The 16,900-nt window shown below is 56.2% G+C and overlaps 3 protein-coding genes across 3 annotated transcripts; all 3 read left to right on the top strand.

Annotated features, from left to right (window-relative positions):
• Positions 1 to 2,671: 2,671 nt before the first annotated feature.
• B0T15DRAFT_482058 (uncharacterized protein) lies at positions 2,672 to 6,736 on the top strand (the record flags this gene model as incomplete). Its single annotated transcript, XM_062866071.1, has 2 exons — positions 2,672 to 2,705; positions 4,527 to 6,736. 2 exons carry the CDS (start codon positions 2,672 to 2,674, stop codon positions 6,734 to 6,736), a joined length of 2,244 nt encoding a protein of 747 aa, XP_062726650.1.
• A 1,973-nt stretch (positions 6,737 to 8,709) lies between these two features.
• On the top strand, positions 8,710 to 10,285 carry B0T15DRAFT_489515 (HAD-like domain-containing protein; the record flags this gene model as incomplete). The annotated part of the gene is made up of 3 exons (XM_062866606.1): positions 8,710 to 8,963; positions 9,055 to 9,348; positions 9,412 to 10,285. The coding sequence occupies 3 exons, from the start codon at positions 8,710 to 8,712 to the stop codon at positions 10,283 to 10,285; spliced, it is 1,422 nt and encodes a 473-aa protein (XP_062726649.1).
• Positions 10,286 to 13,820: 3,535 nt separating this feature from the next.
• On the top strand, positions 13,821 to 16,800 carry B0T15DRAFT_53163 (oligopeptide transporter-like protein). Its single transcript, XM_062869262.1, has 3 exons — positions 13,821 to 14,369; positions 14,489 to 14,782; positions 14,850 to 16,800. Exons 1-3 carry the CDS (start codon positions 14,118 to 14,120, stop codon positions 16,698 to 16,700), a joined length of 2,397 nt encoding a protein of 798 aa, XP_062726648.1. The 5' UTR covers positions 13,821 to 14,117; the 3' UTR covers positions 16,701 to 16,800.
• The last annotated feature ends 100 nt before the right edge of the window (positions 16,801 to 16,900 follow it).

Genomic DNA, 16,900 nt, shown 5'->3' with positions numbered 1-16,900 from the left:
TTAAAAAGAAAGAAAAGGATGAACACAGCTCCCTCGCCTCAGGGATCCTCCCTCCGTCCCGTAGCCGACGTATTCATCAATTGCTGTCGTATCCAGGACCCTGCGCCAGCGGATGTCCGTCGGCCGTAGACCTGGACCGTCCTCTCCCTGGGCTTGGTTCCCGACCCACCGCTTCCACCTGCACTTGCGAGCAGCGGGGCGTATGGAAGTCGTTGGACGACTCGGGAGGGAAGCCGCTACAGCCAAACTAGTCGGAAGTAGAATCCCTCGGAGAGCCGCAGGACTGAAGCGGTACGTACTCCGATTCGAAAATCTGAATACGTCTGGGACGATGATACTTGTGGATGTGGACATGGCGGGGTTTCACTCGATCGTTCTAGTGTAAGACTAAACCCCGGCCTTCCTGGGTGACTAGCATGCTACGTCTCGCAACTCACGGGCTGTCAAGAGTAAGAGTCAGTCCCTGAAAGCAATCTACGAGTTTGGTTGAATGCTCATCATGTAATTTTGGCGGAAGAAAAGGGGGACGGCCAACTCCCTACGCCCGAGCAGAGACGGAATTGGGCTGGAGAGGCGGGTTCGCGAACCGGAGGCCGAGGGGCCGATGTTGCAGGTTGGCAGCTCGCGCCCTCGCAACAAGCAACACTAGATATGACCCTCACCGACGAGATCTGCACGGACTACGGATGATTAGTATGTACACCCACCGCACTGCTAATGCATTATTCAATTCGCATCCAGCTGCTAAGCTCCGAATAGGGCGTAGCTCTTCAGTTCACTGTGTACAGTGGAATAATACCACAGCCGCTCATATGGTAAAGCATGAAGAAGTCTAACAGGAACTACCAGCAATTTGAACCAGCAAAGCAACATGATTCGTCCTCCACACTGCCCAGGGACTATGACAGTAATGGATTCCAAAGTCAGCATCTACCCTGGGAGCCGACCACTGTTAGGACAGGAAAGGAAACGGAGAACGATCAGCCGCCCTCAGACTTGCGCGAGATTTTATGCAGAAACCCAGGCATGTTTCCTGCATCAGTTTATGCTTGGTACAATACCTAGGGTAGCTGGGTAAGTCCTCAAGCTCTGCGCTATACTACTCCCGTCTCCCGCTGCCTCTCGGTGATCATACTCGGATACGGCGCGGCGGGCTGAACGAGGTATCTCAGGGTCCGACGAGCCATGACATGAAGCTGTAGCTGCTGGAAGCGTGATCTAGGAAGCACTATCGCGCTATGACCTACTACATGCTAAAAGATGGAACGGGCAGGTTTCTAGGTAGCTTGGGAACATGACCGACCATTCCCTCCCATAATGAGAACCGTAAAGTGCCACTGGCACTGAACTTTGTGGATGGTTTGGCTGTTGACGCCGCGTCTCGATAGCTGATAACAAGAAGGTAGGACTGGAATCAGACCACTACTTGCCGCCGCATCATACCCATCACATGGTACCTTACTCCGCCCAGTAACAAAACACGGGGGCGTGTTGCCATATGCCTTATAGTATCTCGCGTTGGATAGGTTCCTTACTAGGTGCCTGTAGTTATTCCACACCAGGCGTAAACTGGGCCTATAAAGAGCTCGCCTCAACTCTGACTTGACTTCGCTGCCCAAGCGAGAGAAGCCCATCTCATTTAATGTAGTCTAATAGCGGGTGCAGGTAAGGTACTCTAGCAATCGGCGAACTCGAGACGCCGAATTCGCGTAGGACGGCGGGTTGCAGGTTCAGATCGCAACTACCCGATGCTGTGATAAGGTTTCACTGCCTTCTCCATCAGTGTCAGGCTGTTTTCGCCATTCGGGGATTTTCTAGAGTCAAGAGCGCCCGAGTCAGATTGTCGTCGCCACCCAACCTATATCGGGTATATACTAGCTGGTATATTATCAACGTCGGCTTCAAGTTCCAGAACAATCCGTGCCAGAGGGTGTGGTTTACGGAGTTCCGGTTCGCTGAAAGTTGCCGGCGAGCCAAACGCTAGTGTCGACGTTCAGGCTCCTTTCCGGCTTCTGGAATTTTTCAGCTGGCTGCTAAGCACGTAGCTGTTATCTAGGCAGTGCCCTCCATGGCCGAAGACACCGGTTTGAAGTTCCTTACTAGCAGTTGCCATTCGTCAACACTCACTTCCAAGTTACAACCGTCCGCGACTCATACTTCACCCGTGGACGTCTGTAAATTTGAACTTTGATATCTACAGGCCAAGTCCGGATAATCGTTGATATCTATAGGTATTTAGAGACACTGTATCAATCTGTTGCCAGAACCAGTTCTCACTCTTGCTCGAGAGTCGAGACTAAGACAATGTTAGTGCCGTAATAGCGTGAGCTGCTTTCTGCTTTGATCACGGGGAGGTATATTTACTTCTTCACTGTTGTATCCAGAGGCGGAGACCAGTCTACTGGAAGCCACTTTCAATCAGACATAGTGAGAAGTTGGACGTCTCAGGTCTGGAAAACTCGACCGGCTCCTCGGGACTCATGTCGGCTGAATGTGATTGGCTGTCTCCACACCTCCGATCCATCCACCGATCGGGCCCGACGTGGTTCCGTGCTTCTTCCGGAACATCTCCAATGTGCCCGCTGGACCAGGGTTGATCTCATCCAGGATCCATAGTGAGGCAGGCGGGTGCATTTGGGCTTCAGGTTCCGTCAGTCATTTCGTGCAATCCATGGCCCAACATGAATTGGACGCATTGCAGCACCGTCACGGGCCTTCAGAACCCAATTGAACCCCAAACATGCCATTCTGCTCGGTCACCCGATAACGTACCTAAGTCGTTGAAGTGGGCCGTACAGTTTAATATTACTGTACTACACGTATTATATGTACACAGCAGGGAGAAAGGACAGAGAGGGTGTGAACACCCTGCCGGAACCGCCCTATTGGGATCGGGTTGGCCTCCGAAGCTATCGTGCGATTGGCAGAACAGGACCTGTTGGACCCATCGTTTCGTCACTTCATGTATGTACTGCCAACTCATCAGCCCAAGCTCCCTTCGTAAAGTGGCCCAACCTCCTCACTTTTATGCTCCAGATTCAAGCTAGTAGGCGCCCTTTCGAGAGCAGTTGAGTGCATGTCTGGTGACAGGCAGTTCTTTATCTGGTCAGAGACGGCTTTCGATGCGCCGCCCGATAAGATGGAAGGTCTTTGACGACGGCCACCTTGGCTCATCTCCGTACCCGACCCCTCACTGCCAGGTACTAGTAGTAGACCCTGAGCTGACAACTGGAGGTGCAGTATGCGTTCGCCGTGTGCCGTAGCAACATCAGCGTGAGCCGGAAGAAGCCTTGGTAATCTGTACCCGAGTGTTAGGATTTTCTTGATTTGTGTCATGGTAATCGTCCCCAGTCAGCTGCAAGCCTTGACCTGCATATTGCGCCCGACTCTCATTTAATACTCCGCGGGATTTCAGCTTGGAACCAAGTGCGGGGAGTTAGGCATGTTATTCTGTGCTTGATCAATCGACCTCGGCGCAGCTTCTAACTGCAACCACGGTCCACCAGGGCAATGTTTGTTGATCCGGCTCACGCCGACCAGGACTGATTAATCTTTGAGCTGTTTAACTATCTCCAGTTAGCAGAAACCGCTCAGGACATAAGCGAATCGGCTGAGCTAAGGTCCGTGCACCGGTTCTTGGTGTTTTTGGTACCCCTGGAAAGGCTCGGCAACTTGGTGTCGGCGCCGCGCCTCTTACAGTCCTCGACCGCCCTCTCCAAATTCGCCAATCGCTCAAAAGTCAACAGCTCCGGCAACCTGTTGAGCTTCGGCGGATTGAACACTCGTTTTGAGCCATTGGAACCCGAGCATGCCCTGCGCCAGCAGCTAGGACATCTCTTTCCACATTCCCTCGTTTTTCGCATCACGACGGAGCTCGTCGTGGTGCTGAGGTGGCGGTGAGTGCAGAGCGTTGGAGCTTGGCCTCGAGAGCCGGTCGGGCAGCCATGGAGAGTCGCGATGCGCGCGCGAAGATGCTAATGCGACGACCACACCCGACAGAATCACCTTATTCCGTGTCGCAAGACCTGTCAAGACGAGGCACTGGATGCCCGGAGGACGCGCGACCAGCCATTCCTTTGCTTTTAATTCGACTTTGGCGGTGCTGACCAGCAACCCGACCACCTGCACACGCCTTGGCCGACCGAAGCTACTTTTTTGGTCTTTGCCAGCCACGCACTTTCGAGTCCCGCCTCCCGCATTTCCGCAACAGCACCCAACTGGCTCTTCCAAGCTTCCAAGCTGTGGATGCCCCTGCGAATGTGCTAGAGAGCCAGGCTCTTCCCTTTCATCCAGTCACTTTTCCCGGAAGACTTCATTTCTTCGCTCTAAGGGAACGTCAGAGCTCCCTCACCACCAGCCCCCAGCTTTTCTTAGGGTGAGTTGTCCTTGGCTGCTCCGCTCACCAACACATCCCCGCGCTTGCCTGCGTGGTCACCGACTCTGAACCTGAACACAGCCCCCAGCAATCCCAGCAAGCCATCGTCACCACTGCGTGTGGTGACAACTCGCCTTGTCGGCCTCACCAGCATCCGCTGGTGCCTTGGGAGACCTTGCTGCTGGCAGTCAAACGTCGTTCCCTCGTATCTCCAGCGAGTTTTACGACAACCCGATCAACCCCGTCCAACAGCGCCAGCAACGGGCGCTTCCTCACCAAGACGAACGGTCGCCGACTCCGTCCTCCTATCGGACTCTCCGTCGCACCCCTCGCTTCTCAGCCAGCCCGAGTCCCCGCCCGTCAGAGCCACCGCGCCGGGTCCACCTCGAAGCGGTCACTGTTGGCATCAGCCCGCGACCCTTCTTCTCGACAGCCGGGTCCTTTGCAGTAGCAGAACAGGCCGAGCAACCTTTCAATCCTCTACGACGGCAGCTCTCCCAGGAGCTGAGCGACGACGCTGAAGAAGCGTCGTCCCTTCTGCCATCGTCGTCCGACCCATACCAACAACTCCCCTCTTCGACAAGACCTCCACCGCACCCGGCCGTCCGGCTCTCGAAACATACCAAAAGTGCGATTCTCTGGGCCCTCGAGGAAGCACTCCGAAAACCAAACGCGTTCTCTCCGGACCTTGTCGAGGAGAACGCTTCAATGGCCGACCTTCTCAGTGGCGGCAGCGGCCCCGCCACTACCAATGGTCATGCTGCCTCATCCTCTCGACCGACTGCTCCGCCCGCCCAGGTTGGATCTCCTCAGCAAGTTATTCGTGGTCCTAGGATGATCATGCGCGAGAGGGCTGAGCGTGAGGCGCGACAACGGGCGGAGCGGGAACAGATGGAGCGTGCCCGTGCCGAAGAGGAGGCTCGGTTACTTGAAGAGACACAACGCCGGGCGGCAGAACAGAGATCGCCCGTTCCTGGCGCTGTTCCAGGAGGCGATATACCCCCAGATCCGGCAACGCAACGCCGGCAACAACGTGCGCAAGAGGCTCAGCCATCCGCTCGGAACTCCACCAGTGTCCCGTCAGCTCCCACGCAGCAGCCATCGGCCGCGGTGCCACCCCTGCGCCCGACGCGTGTCCCAGCAGCAGCCCAAGGTCCGCAAAATTTCCCTACCGCGGCCCAGCCCGGGACAAATCCTACTGCGGCGCCTACTCAGCCCGGCGAGTCATCGGCGCAGGGCATGGGTGCATCCCGGATTAAGAATTCGTTTCCCCATGCTTTCGAGCGGTGGGAGGCCCTGTCGGCCCATTGGGAGGGCATGACGAGCTTCTGGCTGCGAAGACTGCAAGAGAACACGGATGAGGCTGAGCGCAACCCCATAAGCACGCAGCTCTCTCGGCAGGTTGCGGACCTCTCGGCTGCGGGCGCCAACCTTTTCCACGCCGTCGTTGAGTTGCAGCGGCTCCGCGCCAGCTCCGAGCGCAAGTTTCAGAGATGGTTCTTCGAGACCCGGGCCGAGTTGGAGCGACATCAAGAAATCAATGCCATGCTGGAGGCACAGATGGAGCAAGAGCGACAGGCAAGAGCCGACGCGCTCCGAAGCGCTGCGCAGCACGAGGCCGAGAATATGAAGCTGCAGAAGATGGTGACCGAGATGCGACGGGAATTGCTCATCTCCAAGGAGGAAGCACGCCGCGCCTGGGAGGAGCTCGGCCGTCGCGAGCAAGAAGAGCGCGACCGTACGGTGTCGCTTCAACAAGGCCACCCGACCATTGTAGGAGGGGTGCAGGTAGTGCCAATGACACAGAACATGCCCGTTCGCGCTGCAAGTCGTCACAGCCGATCGCAGTCGGAGTACGCGCAAGGGGGTCAATATCCAGAATATGCAGCCGCACCAACTCCGGGCATGCCATCTTCATCTGCCGCAGCCGCTGAGGCAAGTGCTGGGTATTACCAGCAGCCCGGGCCTACCGGCCACGAGGCGGGCGACTACGGTGCGGGCTCTGAGACGGGGTACAGCGAAGGCGAGTATATGATGGATGCCAGGGGAAATTATCTGACGGACGAGCATGGCAACAAGATCCCTTTCCACAGCCCCACGGGATCGCCGAGCCGAGGGAGGAGATCTGACGCAGGAGCAGAGGACTACGAGACTGCTGCCTCGCAAGCGCCCACGAACTATCCTCCGTCCAGCTCGCACTGGGCAGGCGGGTACACGGGCGGCGCAGAGTATTCCGGCCAGGGCTATGCAGTGCCCGGGTGGGAAACGATGCCTCGGCATCACCACCCTACCAGGCTCAGCGATGTCATTGAAGAAGATGAGCGCAGCCGTACCTCGGTAAGCCAAGTGAGCCGCGCATGAGCAGACGTTTGACTGCTCCTGGTCTGTCGGTGCGGTTTATCCTGCGTCGACGAGCCTGGGCCTTGAGCATATAATCAATGTCCCATACCGAGCATTTCGACACGAAGCAGAAACAAGAAATCGACAAAAAATCTCGGCTCACCTCTCGTCTCCTTCTTTTCTCTTCCTCGCCGTTTCTGGTTCGGGGTCTCGCGGAGCCTTTCGGACTGTATTGCATCATCATCAACCATCATCCATCGCCGGGCAATTTGCACCCTTCTTCGAGAGCACTCTTGTTCTTGTCCCCCACGACCAGTATAATCACCACACATCAATGGTCTGGCCGTCACGGACCCTTCAGTCCTCCCAGAGCTTAATCCTGACCAACAGGCGAGCGAGCAACGTGGGTAATTCGAGTCTCTGTTTGGCATTTTCGGCTTGCATCGACGCCCCAATGCTCGGTAAATAATGTGGACGAGCAAACGACGGACGACATCTTTGATGAATATCATCATGACTCCGGTTTTCCCACGGCATCTGTGTGTTTTCGACCTCAAGAACTAGTTGGGCTATTCCGGCGCGGCGTTTCCGAAAGAGACGAAAAGGGGCTTGGTCCGAGGATGCATTCACGATATTATTTTTCTTTCTCATCTCTCTTTAATATCTCTTTCTTGGTTTCTGATTCGAGGCCTGTTGCTGGCATCAAGCTCCCTTCCACAGGGCAGCTTCATGGACGAGGCCTGGTCCGAGCCCGATAAAAGAGGAAAACGTTTCTCACCGCGGATTGGAAGGGGAAGCCATGATGGATAAGACGCCTGTTCATGAATATCGGAGCGGATAGACGACATCGGTACGGCATGGCATATCCTAATATGAGTTGTTCGGAACACCAATGAGCCGGAACCCGTTCTCCGTCCGTACGGCACTTGCCCGGCGCGGCTGGTTGTTGCTTTTCGCTTGATCGTGTGGCAAAACGTTGCAAGAAGGTGATGGAGTCGAGTGAAGTAATGGTAATGTGAACGAAGGGGACAGGTGTTGCGCAACGTTGAGCCCCTAGATGAAGATGGAGAGCCAGCTGGAGCACCTCATCAACAAAGCCAGCGAGCCGGTGTGGACGGGAATCGAGGACGCCTTTTTGTGCTTGTAGAGAATCTGACGGAATGAATGGAGGACTGGTATTTAGTCGTGTGATGCCCTGATTCATCCATGGTCTACCTTCCATCTTCGCAGCCGCAATGGAATGCGCAGATGCCCTTGCATGCCGGCCGAGCGGCCGGAGCTCCCGTTACCGCTGCTGTAGTCCCACCTGCTGGATCTAGCAAGAACCTGAAGCCTGAGCTTCAAGCTGTCATGGGAGCTTGACGTATTACTCAAACACCAGAGAAACAGAATTTGGAAGCTCCCCTCGAGGCGCTCGAGTTAGTAGGTACTAGTAGCCAACTTTGATTTAGCTAAGACCTTGACGGTGCGACGGCACCGCATCCTGCTGTTCATCGCGACTCGAGACTGATACGTTGAGCAGCAAAAGGCTCAAGTACCTTATGTACATACAGTTTTCAAATAAATTCTCCGCAGCTCCAATGTCCAAACGTCCGAGGACTTGACGTTTCACGTCCCAAAGTGCTGATCTCGTCATGTGTTGAAACTTGAAGTCAGAGAGTACTTCGCTGCATAGTAAAACGCAACGTGCGTTCTTTCCCCACTGTCATTGACGCTGCAGGTGGGGCATTCTCTGACGATAAACGCTCCAAGCCCCTGCAAACCAGCAAGCGGTTCATCTGAACGGGCAGTGAGACCCGTCGTCATTCTTCCGCTTCAAGTTTAATTCAGTCCTGTAGGCCCGGAGCTTCCCTCCTTATTACGTCCCACAAGTCACGTTTTCCTTCATTTCAAGGTGGGAGCGCAGAGGCTCAGGGTGGGAAGACGGGACGGGAAGGGAAGGGAAGAGAAGGGAAGCGAGGAGACGGACGAGAGGGAAACAAAGTGAAGGAGGGATGGCGGGTGTTGCGGCTCGTACGTTCAGGTTGGCAACCTCCATTACATCACGGACGCCGACCGCGAGGTTGCTCTCGTGCCACCCGGTGGCGGGCTGTCCGCGCTGTTCAATCGGCTCGCTTGCTGCTGCAAGACGGGTCCGGGGCAGCGATGCGGCGGTGAGAAGGAAGCCGCAGACGGGGCTTGCATTATCCAGAGGCTTCAAGTTCACGGCGAAGGGGCAGGAGCCACCTTCTTTTGCGTTTGCGTTTGAGTGCGTGCTTTAATTCTTCCCCGCCTGCCACAATTGCGGGCGGTATCACTATAATCGGGAAGACGAGACGGGCTGACTGACGCTCGAGTAGCATCGACGGCGTCCTGCTTCACGTCTCCAAGCCCATTCCCGGGGCAACTGAGGTGCTGAGGTTCCTGAACGACTACAACATCCCCTTCATCCTACTCACCAACGGCGGCGGGAAGCACGAGACGGAACGTGTCAGCGACCTCGGGGAGAAACTGGGCGTGCCGCTGTCGACAGACAACTTCGTCCAGTCCCACACGCCGTTCCGCGAGCTCCTCGAAGGGCCGGACAGCTTGCGGGACAAGACTGTCCTCGTGACGGGCTCCGACTATGAGAAATGCCGTGCTATCTTCAAAGGGTAAGCGATGGGCGCCCAGCATCACACCGGCCAGCCCCAAGCCCCTCTCTGACGATATCGCAGATACGGCTTTAGGAACGTCGTCACCCCGGCCGACATCTATGCCGCCGACCCGACCATCTTCCCCTTCCAAACCGTCTCCACCTTCACCGCTCCCTCCGAGCCGCTGCCCAAACCGCTCTATAACGGATCCACGACATCGTCACTCTCGTCCCATCTCAAGGTCGACGCCATGTTCGTCCTCAACGACCCGCGCGACTGGGCCCTCGACATGCAGATCTTCACGGACCTGCTGCTCTCCTCGCAGGGCTATCCGGGAACCTTCTCGCCACGCAACAACGACCGCTCCCAGCCCAACCATGGCTTCCAGCAGGACGGCCAGCCCGCCCTCTACTTCAGCAACGCCGACCTCTTCTGGAGCGCGAACTACCACCTGCCGCGGCTGGGCCAGGGCGCGTTCCAGGCCGCTCTGCGGGGCTTGTGGCGGCGCATCACCGAGGGCAAGGCCGAGCTGCAGGCGACCACCATCGGCAAGCCGCATGCGGGCACGTATCGGTTTGCGGAGCGCGTGCTGGCGAGTCACAGGCGGCAGATGCTGCTAGGGGGGAGGAGCAAAAGGGATCACGAGCACGAGCACGGGCACGATCATGTCGACGGCGAGAGGCAGATGGCGAGGCTGAAGCTGAAGACGGTGTATATGGTTGGGGATAACCCGGAGAGCGATATCGCGGGCGCGAATGAGCACGACAGCGAGGATGGGGCGGAGTGGGTGTCGGTGCTGGTGAAGACCGGCGTGTGGAGTGAGAGCAGGGGCGGCAGGTTGGAGGGCCTGTTCAAGCCGAGGGCGGTGGTAGATGACGTGATGGCGGCGATGAAGTGGGCGCTCAAGAGGGAGGGTTGGCGCCAGGGGGAAGACGGAGGGAAGGAGTTGCAGTGAGCAACTTTGGGCTAAGATATACCTAGGGGGAGTTGGGTGTTTGTTCTGGGTGGTAGACTCCTCTTTGGCGAGCGTGGAGCCAAGTATCGGGCCTCCTGGACAGGGGAAGACCCGAGCATTAGATGGGTCATGTCGTCAGTTGGTTGAGGATCAGGCTCGTCCGAATATAGATGGCTTGCTTTCCGAGCCCAGCACGTGATTGGCTCGGTGGTCTAGTGGTTATGATTCTCGCTTAGGGTTCACCCTGTGCAGATGTTGCGAGACTCATCATAAAATCAAGTACCCTTTTCACATATATCCTTTCACTTCGGGACGACGCGAAGGATATCCAGCCACAACCTTAGCCAGCTCTCCTAGTTTCGGGCTTCATCTCTGACCAAATCATTACAATACATCCTTTTCGTCAGCCGCCGCGGCCTTGCCAACATCCATATACGCTACCCACCCGTTCTCCACCAGCTGCTTATATACGTTGACAATGGGTCGTGATTTTCTTCCAGCACTCCTCGCCAGACTCTGTAATCAACTTGATCTTCTTAGCTCCCCGACCCCTTCCCCTTGTCACCCTTGCTGTTGCCCTTCCCTATCGCCTAATCTATTAAGTAGCCGACAATAACTAGCCTGTACCTTTGCTATATTAGTAGGATATTAAGTCGGTATAGGTCCTTGTCATGACTAACCTGCAGAGGCCTGTGGGGACCGACCTGCATGGCCAGCGGGCGAGCCCGCATCCAATCATTACAAGCCAGGAAGGGCCAATGAGGATTGGGAAGATTGGGAACAATGCCAAGAACGATTGTTCCAGATGGAACAATGAGAACAACAATTGTTCCAAATGTCCCAAAGGTCTAGGTACGGGGATACCTAGGGGAGGAAGCTGTATATAGTTCTATCATTCTGTCCCTCATTCAGATAGCTAGCTTCCTTAGTGAGCAATTTCAAGCAATAGCCCTTACCTATTGTGCAGACATTGCGGCAAGCATTGTTATGAACCTTTTGGCTTTACCGAGACCTATAGTCCGACCAGCAGATACCTTTGACCGGCGAACCCTTTCAGAGGCAGGACTGCCCGTGGTTTCGTCACACGAAGCCAATCCTTAAGATTACCCGTATCTTATAGCACTGTCACGGTCGGTATGGGTGTCGCCCCAGGCGGGGGTCGAACCCACGACCTCCCTGATTGACGGGTATTGTGGAGCACCGGTCACATGACCGGTCACATGACCCACAAATCAGGAATATCTTCGTGTAATGTTCTGGGCCACCGACTTAGAACTTCTCTTTCTTTTCCTCAACCTTAGATTCACGAAATAGAATGACAACAACAGCCGGCTTGACCCTGTTCAATTGCATCTAGTCGTCACATTCCTTGGCGTTGTTCCTTGGGAACAATTGTTCTTGGCATTGTTCCCAATCTTCCCAATCCTTATTGGTCCTTCCTGGCTCGTAATGATTGGACGCGGGCTCACCCTCTGACCATGTAGGTCGGCCCCTACCGGCCTCTGCAGGTTAATTCATGACAATAGGCCGGGTAAAAACCTTCGTCGGAAGTAATAGGAAAGACATGGTTATAGTGATACACGCTAGTTATTACCAAGAGAGAAAAGGCCTTGGGAAGACCTTGGGCCTACGGCTAGTAGGGTGTTAGCCTAACCAAGCCGTGGCTATGAAAGTGGCTAGCCGGGTTTACCGGCTTCTAGCTTCTGTCCCGGGTTCGATCCCCGGCCGAGCCCCTTATCACAGTCCTTCTTTTTGCCGGTCTTATTTTGTCTCTTTTGGTCTCAACTCGACTCGAATAAGGCAAAGGGCATGATGTGCAGAGCTCAGCGAGAGGGATGCCAACTCAACCTCCCGGAAGCCCCAATGCTCAATTAAGCTTGTCTGCGATGCCGGCAGTCATATCCATGGGGGCCGCATTGCTGGGATGCACCAGAGCCAAAGATAGGTATCAAGTCCTTATTATTACCAGCCTTCTGTGAGCCTCCGCAGTCGCGCAAGCGGTGTCAGCGGGATAATATATATCGCAAATAGCCGGGACAAGATCCCAATTTATGCGCTGCGCTGCTACCTATTTCGTGGCTTTTGCTCCGGGAGTTTGCGCCGCTTGGCACGCTCGGCGGCCGGGAAGCTGGGACAGCCATCTTTCCCATCTGTTGCTACTTCGTACTGCTGATTGAGAGATAGGAGTGTCGAGAACGTCGGGGGATGCCATGTGTGCTGAGATAGCCGAGATCACTGCAAACTAGTATTAAACCTCGCATGCTTATAGTAGGTACTAGTATAGTTGACTGACAGTGGTGGAATACCGAAGAGCGCTCTGAATCCCTTGGCTCACCCCTCTTACTACTAGTACCTAACTCTCTTGAGGCTCGGTAAACTCCACGATGCTCAATTCGTTGTGTCGCCCCATTGCGTTACATTGAGTCGTGCTAGCTGCGGCTTTCCCTTTCTCGAGGCTCTAGGTAGCAACGTCGTAGAGAATCAGGGAGGGGTTCTACTTCTGCAGTCGGAGTGCAGACCACACGGGTCGGGATGTGGACCCAAATCCCGTCCAAAACAGAACCAGACATCGCTCCGGCCGGGTGCCTTCCATGATGCTAAGGCGAAGTTTTACGCACTTACCATGTGGTGTCCGTAACAGCAGTACAATTACGTACATTAAACGGTGGTGAGGGTTTGTTAGTTCCCCAACGCAACCACCATCTCGACGGAATCTGACGAGCTGTCTCCAACCACCGATATTGTGTACCTTACTAGTAGTTATCTTCAGGAACGGGGCCATGGAGAACTTGGAGATGGAGACGGAAGATAAGAAGGTGAGGTTAGAAAGAACAGCGCCGACCTGCCATTGGCGGAGGCGTTGGCGTTGCAAGGACAAGCCCGATGGCGTGCATGCGGAGGCTCCGTTAGTGTAGGTATTGTATGTTATTACAACTGCACGTGCGAGCTGGACACTGCGAATGGACGCAAAGCAGAGCACCCTGCCCGCAGGGCCGAACTCGACTGGAGCAACGTAGGCACCGCACATTCTTCTCTGCTCTAACACAAGTCCGGCGGACACATTGGTCTTATCTCACCCGCGGCATCGCTTGTGATAGCGTACTCCGTACTGTGGTCGGGTACTTCGTATGGTTCAAGCAAACGGTCTGCCTGCGCCCCGGGTCTTTGGGCGGGCCATTCCCCGCTTCAGTCCCTGCTCATCCCATCGGGAAACTTGATCCACTTGATAGCCATTAGACCAATTTAGGCAGGTCAGAAATTAACGTTGCTGGGGGGCTTGCACCATCCGCGATACTGGCGGGCTCGAGGCGGGTTGTCTGCTTCAAGTTCCAGAAACAGGCTGGTAACTTCGTTGCGACAAGTTGTGGCCCGCTGAGAGGAGCACCGGACCCAAACCCCAGAGTCCCCCCCCAGCGGCGCCGCCTGGTCGCCAATTGGAGAGCCGCCACCGGCGTTGAAAACCCATCCGTGTTCCTCTAGGTACTATTGAAGTTACCACGCCCTCTCGCTCCTCTCATTCTTCCCGTTCGGCGTCTCCCATTCCAGTCCGTCAGCCCCAAGCCCCGCTCAGCGATCTGCGCCGGGCATGAGCCAGCCATGTCCACGTCCAACCAGGAACTTACACTTACCGTTCCTCCCAGCTGAACTGCATCCCTTATCCGGGCCCCGATTTTCGCAAATCGCGCGCACCGTCCGACGACGACGATAACGACAACGGCAAGAAGAACAGAACTGCGGCCCGGTTTCGACTCCCACCTCTCCGGTCTCCATTGCGCCGAGAAGCAGGCAGCGGGCCTAGCCTCGCACGGTTGGAAAGAGAGAAAGAGGAAAGATGGCGCTGAGGCTCCTCCGCTCGCTGCGGCGACGGCGGGAGAAGGACGTGGTGCCAGACTTTGCCGATTCAATCGAGGGAGATTCGACCGGCTTTGCTTCGCTGAAGCACTTTGAAAAGATGCATCGCCTTGACCCGAACCTGCCGCTGGATGAGCTGGAAGAGGTCGATATTGCCCTGAAGGAGGCCAATGTTGAGAAAGAAGCGGAAATCGAGCAGATCTTGGCCGAGGACAACTCGCCATACCCAGAAGTGAGAATTTGAGATTTTTTGGCCGTCCACCGGTAACCCCTACCACAGTAGATGGAGCGCAAGGGGTGCGTGCGAGCTGGAGGGAGTTACATGTTCTAACACGGGCCTCTCTCATCAAGGTGCGAGCCTCGGTCCGAAACTTCGACGTGGATATGCCGGTGAGCACGATACGGGCCTGGACGATTGGCATGCTACTCTGCACTGTCGGATCTGCCGTCAACATGTTGCTTTCGCTTAGAAACCCGAGCATCTCCCTCACGACCTTTGTCATTCAGCTCATTGCATACCCCTTGGGTCTGCTGTGGGACCTGATATTCCCCGATCGCGTTGTCAACGTCTGCGGTGTCAAGTTCAACCTCAGGCCAGGTCCATTCAACTTCAAGGAGCACGTCATCATCGTGGTCATGTCAAATGTGGGTGGCTTCGTTCCCTTGCCTTGTGGCCGTTTCGCTGATCGTCCCCTTTTTTTTTTTTTCCCAGGCTGCCTATGGCGGCGGCGCGCTCTATGCCACAGATGTGATCATCGCACAGCGAATGTGGTACAACCAGGACTTTGGGTGGCTATGGCAGATGATGTTTGGCATCACCACGCTCTGCACGGGCTACGGTCTCGCTGGGCTCGCAAGGAGGTTCCTCGTCTGGCCCGCCGCCATGATCTGGCCGACCGACCTCGTCAACTGTGCGCTCTTTTACACCCTCCATGACCACTCTCCCACGGACCCGGCCAGGGCGAACGGATGGAGCATCAGCCGCTACAAGTGGTTCATGCTGGTTTTCACCGGGTCGTTTTTGTGGTACTGGTTTCCCGGCTATCTCTTCCAGGGCCTGTCGTGGTTTTGCTGGATCACCTGGATCTGGCCCAAGAGCGTCATCGTCAACCAGCTGTTTGGTGGTTACAGTGGCTACGGCCTGTTCCCCATGACCTTGGACTGGAGTATCATCACCGGCTACCTCAACTCCCCGCTCATTCCGCCGTTCCACGCCATCCTCAACGTTGTCGGAGGCATTACCGTCTTCTTTGTGTTCGTCTCGCTCGGAATCCACTACTCAGGCATGTGGTACTCGGCGTATTTGCCGGTCCAGAACTCACATGCCTACGATAATACGGGCCGCCTGTACGACGTCGCAGCCATCTTGACCGAAAATATGCAGTTCGACGAGGCCAAGTACAAGGCTTATTCGCCTTTGTACCTTCCCACCCAGTTCGCGCTGGCGTACGGTCTCTCTTTCGCCGCGGTGGCCGCCGTCATCACCCACGTCGCAGTCTATCACGGCCCGGAGATCTGGACGCAGTGGAAGCTGGCGCGGTCGCAGGAAGACGATGTCCACATGCGGCTCATGAAGAAGTACCGTGACGCCGAGGACTGGTGGTACATCGTGCTGTTCGTCATCATGGTCGGCCTCTCGTTCGCCGTCGTGTGCGCCTGGGACACCAATTTCCCGTGGTGGGCGTATGTCGTCTGCATGCTGATACCCCTGATATGGACCATCCCCATCGGCATTGTGCAGGCCATCACCAACGTCCAGCTCGGGCTCAACGTGCTGACCGAGTACATCGTCGGTTACATCCTCCCCGGCCGGCCGCTCGCCATGATGATGTTCAAGAACTACGGCTACCTCTGCATGTCGCAGGCGCTCTACTTCATCCAGGACCTCAAGCTCGGCCACTACATGAAGGTTCCGCCGCGCGTCATGTTCTGGTCGCAGCTCATTGCGTCGGTCTGGTCGGCCGTCGTCCAGGTGGCCGTCATGAACTGGGCTCTCGCCACCATCCCGGACGTATGCTCCGAGACCCAGGTGCACCAGTGGAACTGCCCCAGCGCCCGCGTCTTCTACACCGCGTCCATCATCTGGGGCGCCATCGGCCCGGCCCGCATGTTTTCGGGCGGCGCCCTCTACAGCTCGCTGCAGTGGTTCTGGCTCGTCGGTGCCGCCGCCCCCGTGCTCACCTGGGTCCTCGCCCGCCGGTACCCGCGCGGCTTCTGGCGCTACGTCAACATGCCGCTCATCTTTGGCGGGTCGGGCATGCTGCCGCCCGCGACCGTGTTCATGTACTACTGCTGGGGGATCGTGGGCACCGTGTTCAACTTCTTCATCCGGAGGCGCAGGACCGGGTGGTGGCTGCAGTACAACTATGTCACGTCGTCGGCGCTGGACTGCGGTCTGATCGTCTCGACGCTGGTCATCTTCTTCGCGCTGTATCTAAGCGGCACGGAGGCGCCCCGGTGGTTCGGGAACACCAGTGCCTTGAAGACGCTGGATATGCAGACCAAGGCGATACAAATCCCCGTGCCGCCTGGGGAGACATTTGGTCCGAGCACGTGGCCTTGACATGGCGGGCAAGGCCGGATATCTTATGGTTTTACGGGACGGGGCAGGAGTCTGGGAGTTTCTTGGCTGGGATCTACTTGCGGTGGGGGATCTGAAGCGCTAATATTGGGACGGGTTTTTCTTGGGATGACCTCTTTTTGCATATGTTCTCTTCACTCTCGAAGCGAGCAGCCCACTGCCGACGTCAGGGACAGGGTTGA

Source organism: Chaetomium strumarium (assembly GCF_033439665.1).
Source record: "Chaetomium strumarium strain CBS 333.67 chromosome Unknown B0T15scaffold_1, whole genome shotgun sequence".
Taxonomy (NCBI): Eukaryota; Fungi; Ascomycota; class Sordariomycetes; order Sordariales; family Chaetomiaceae; genus Chaetomium; species Chaetomium strumarium.
This window is presented reverse-complemented; position numbering and strand designations above follow the sequence as displayed.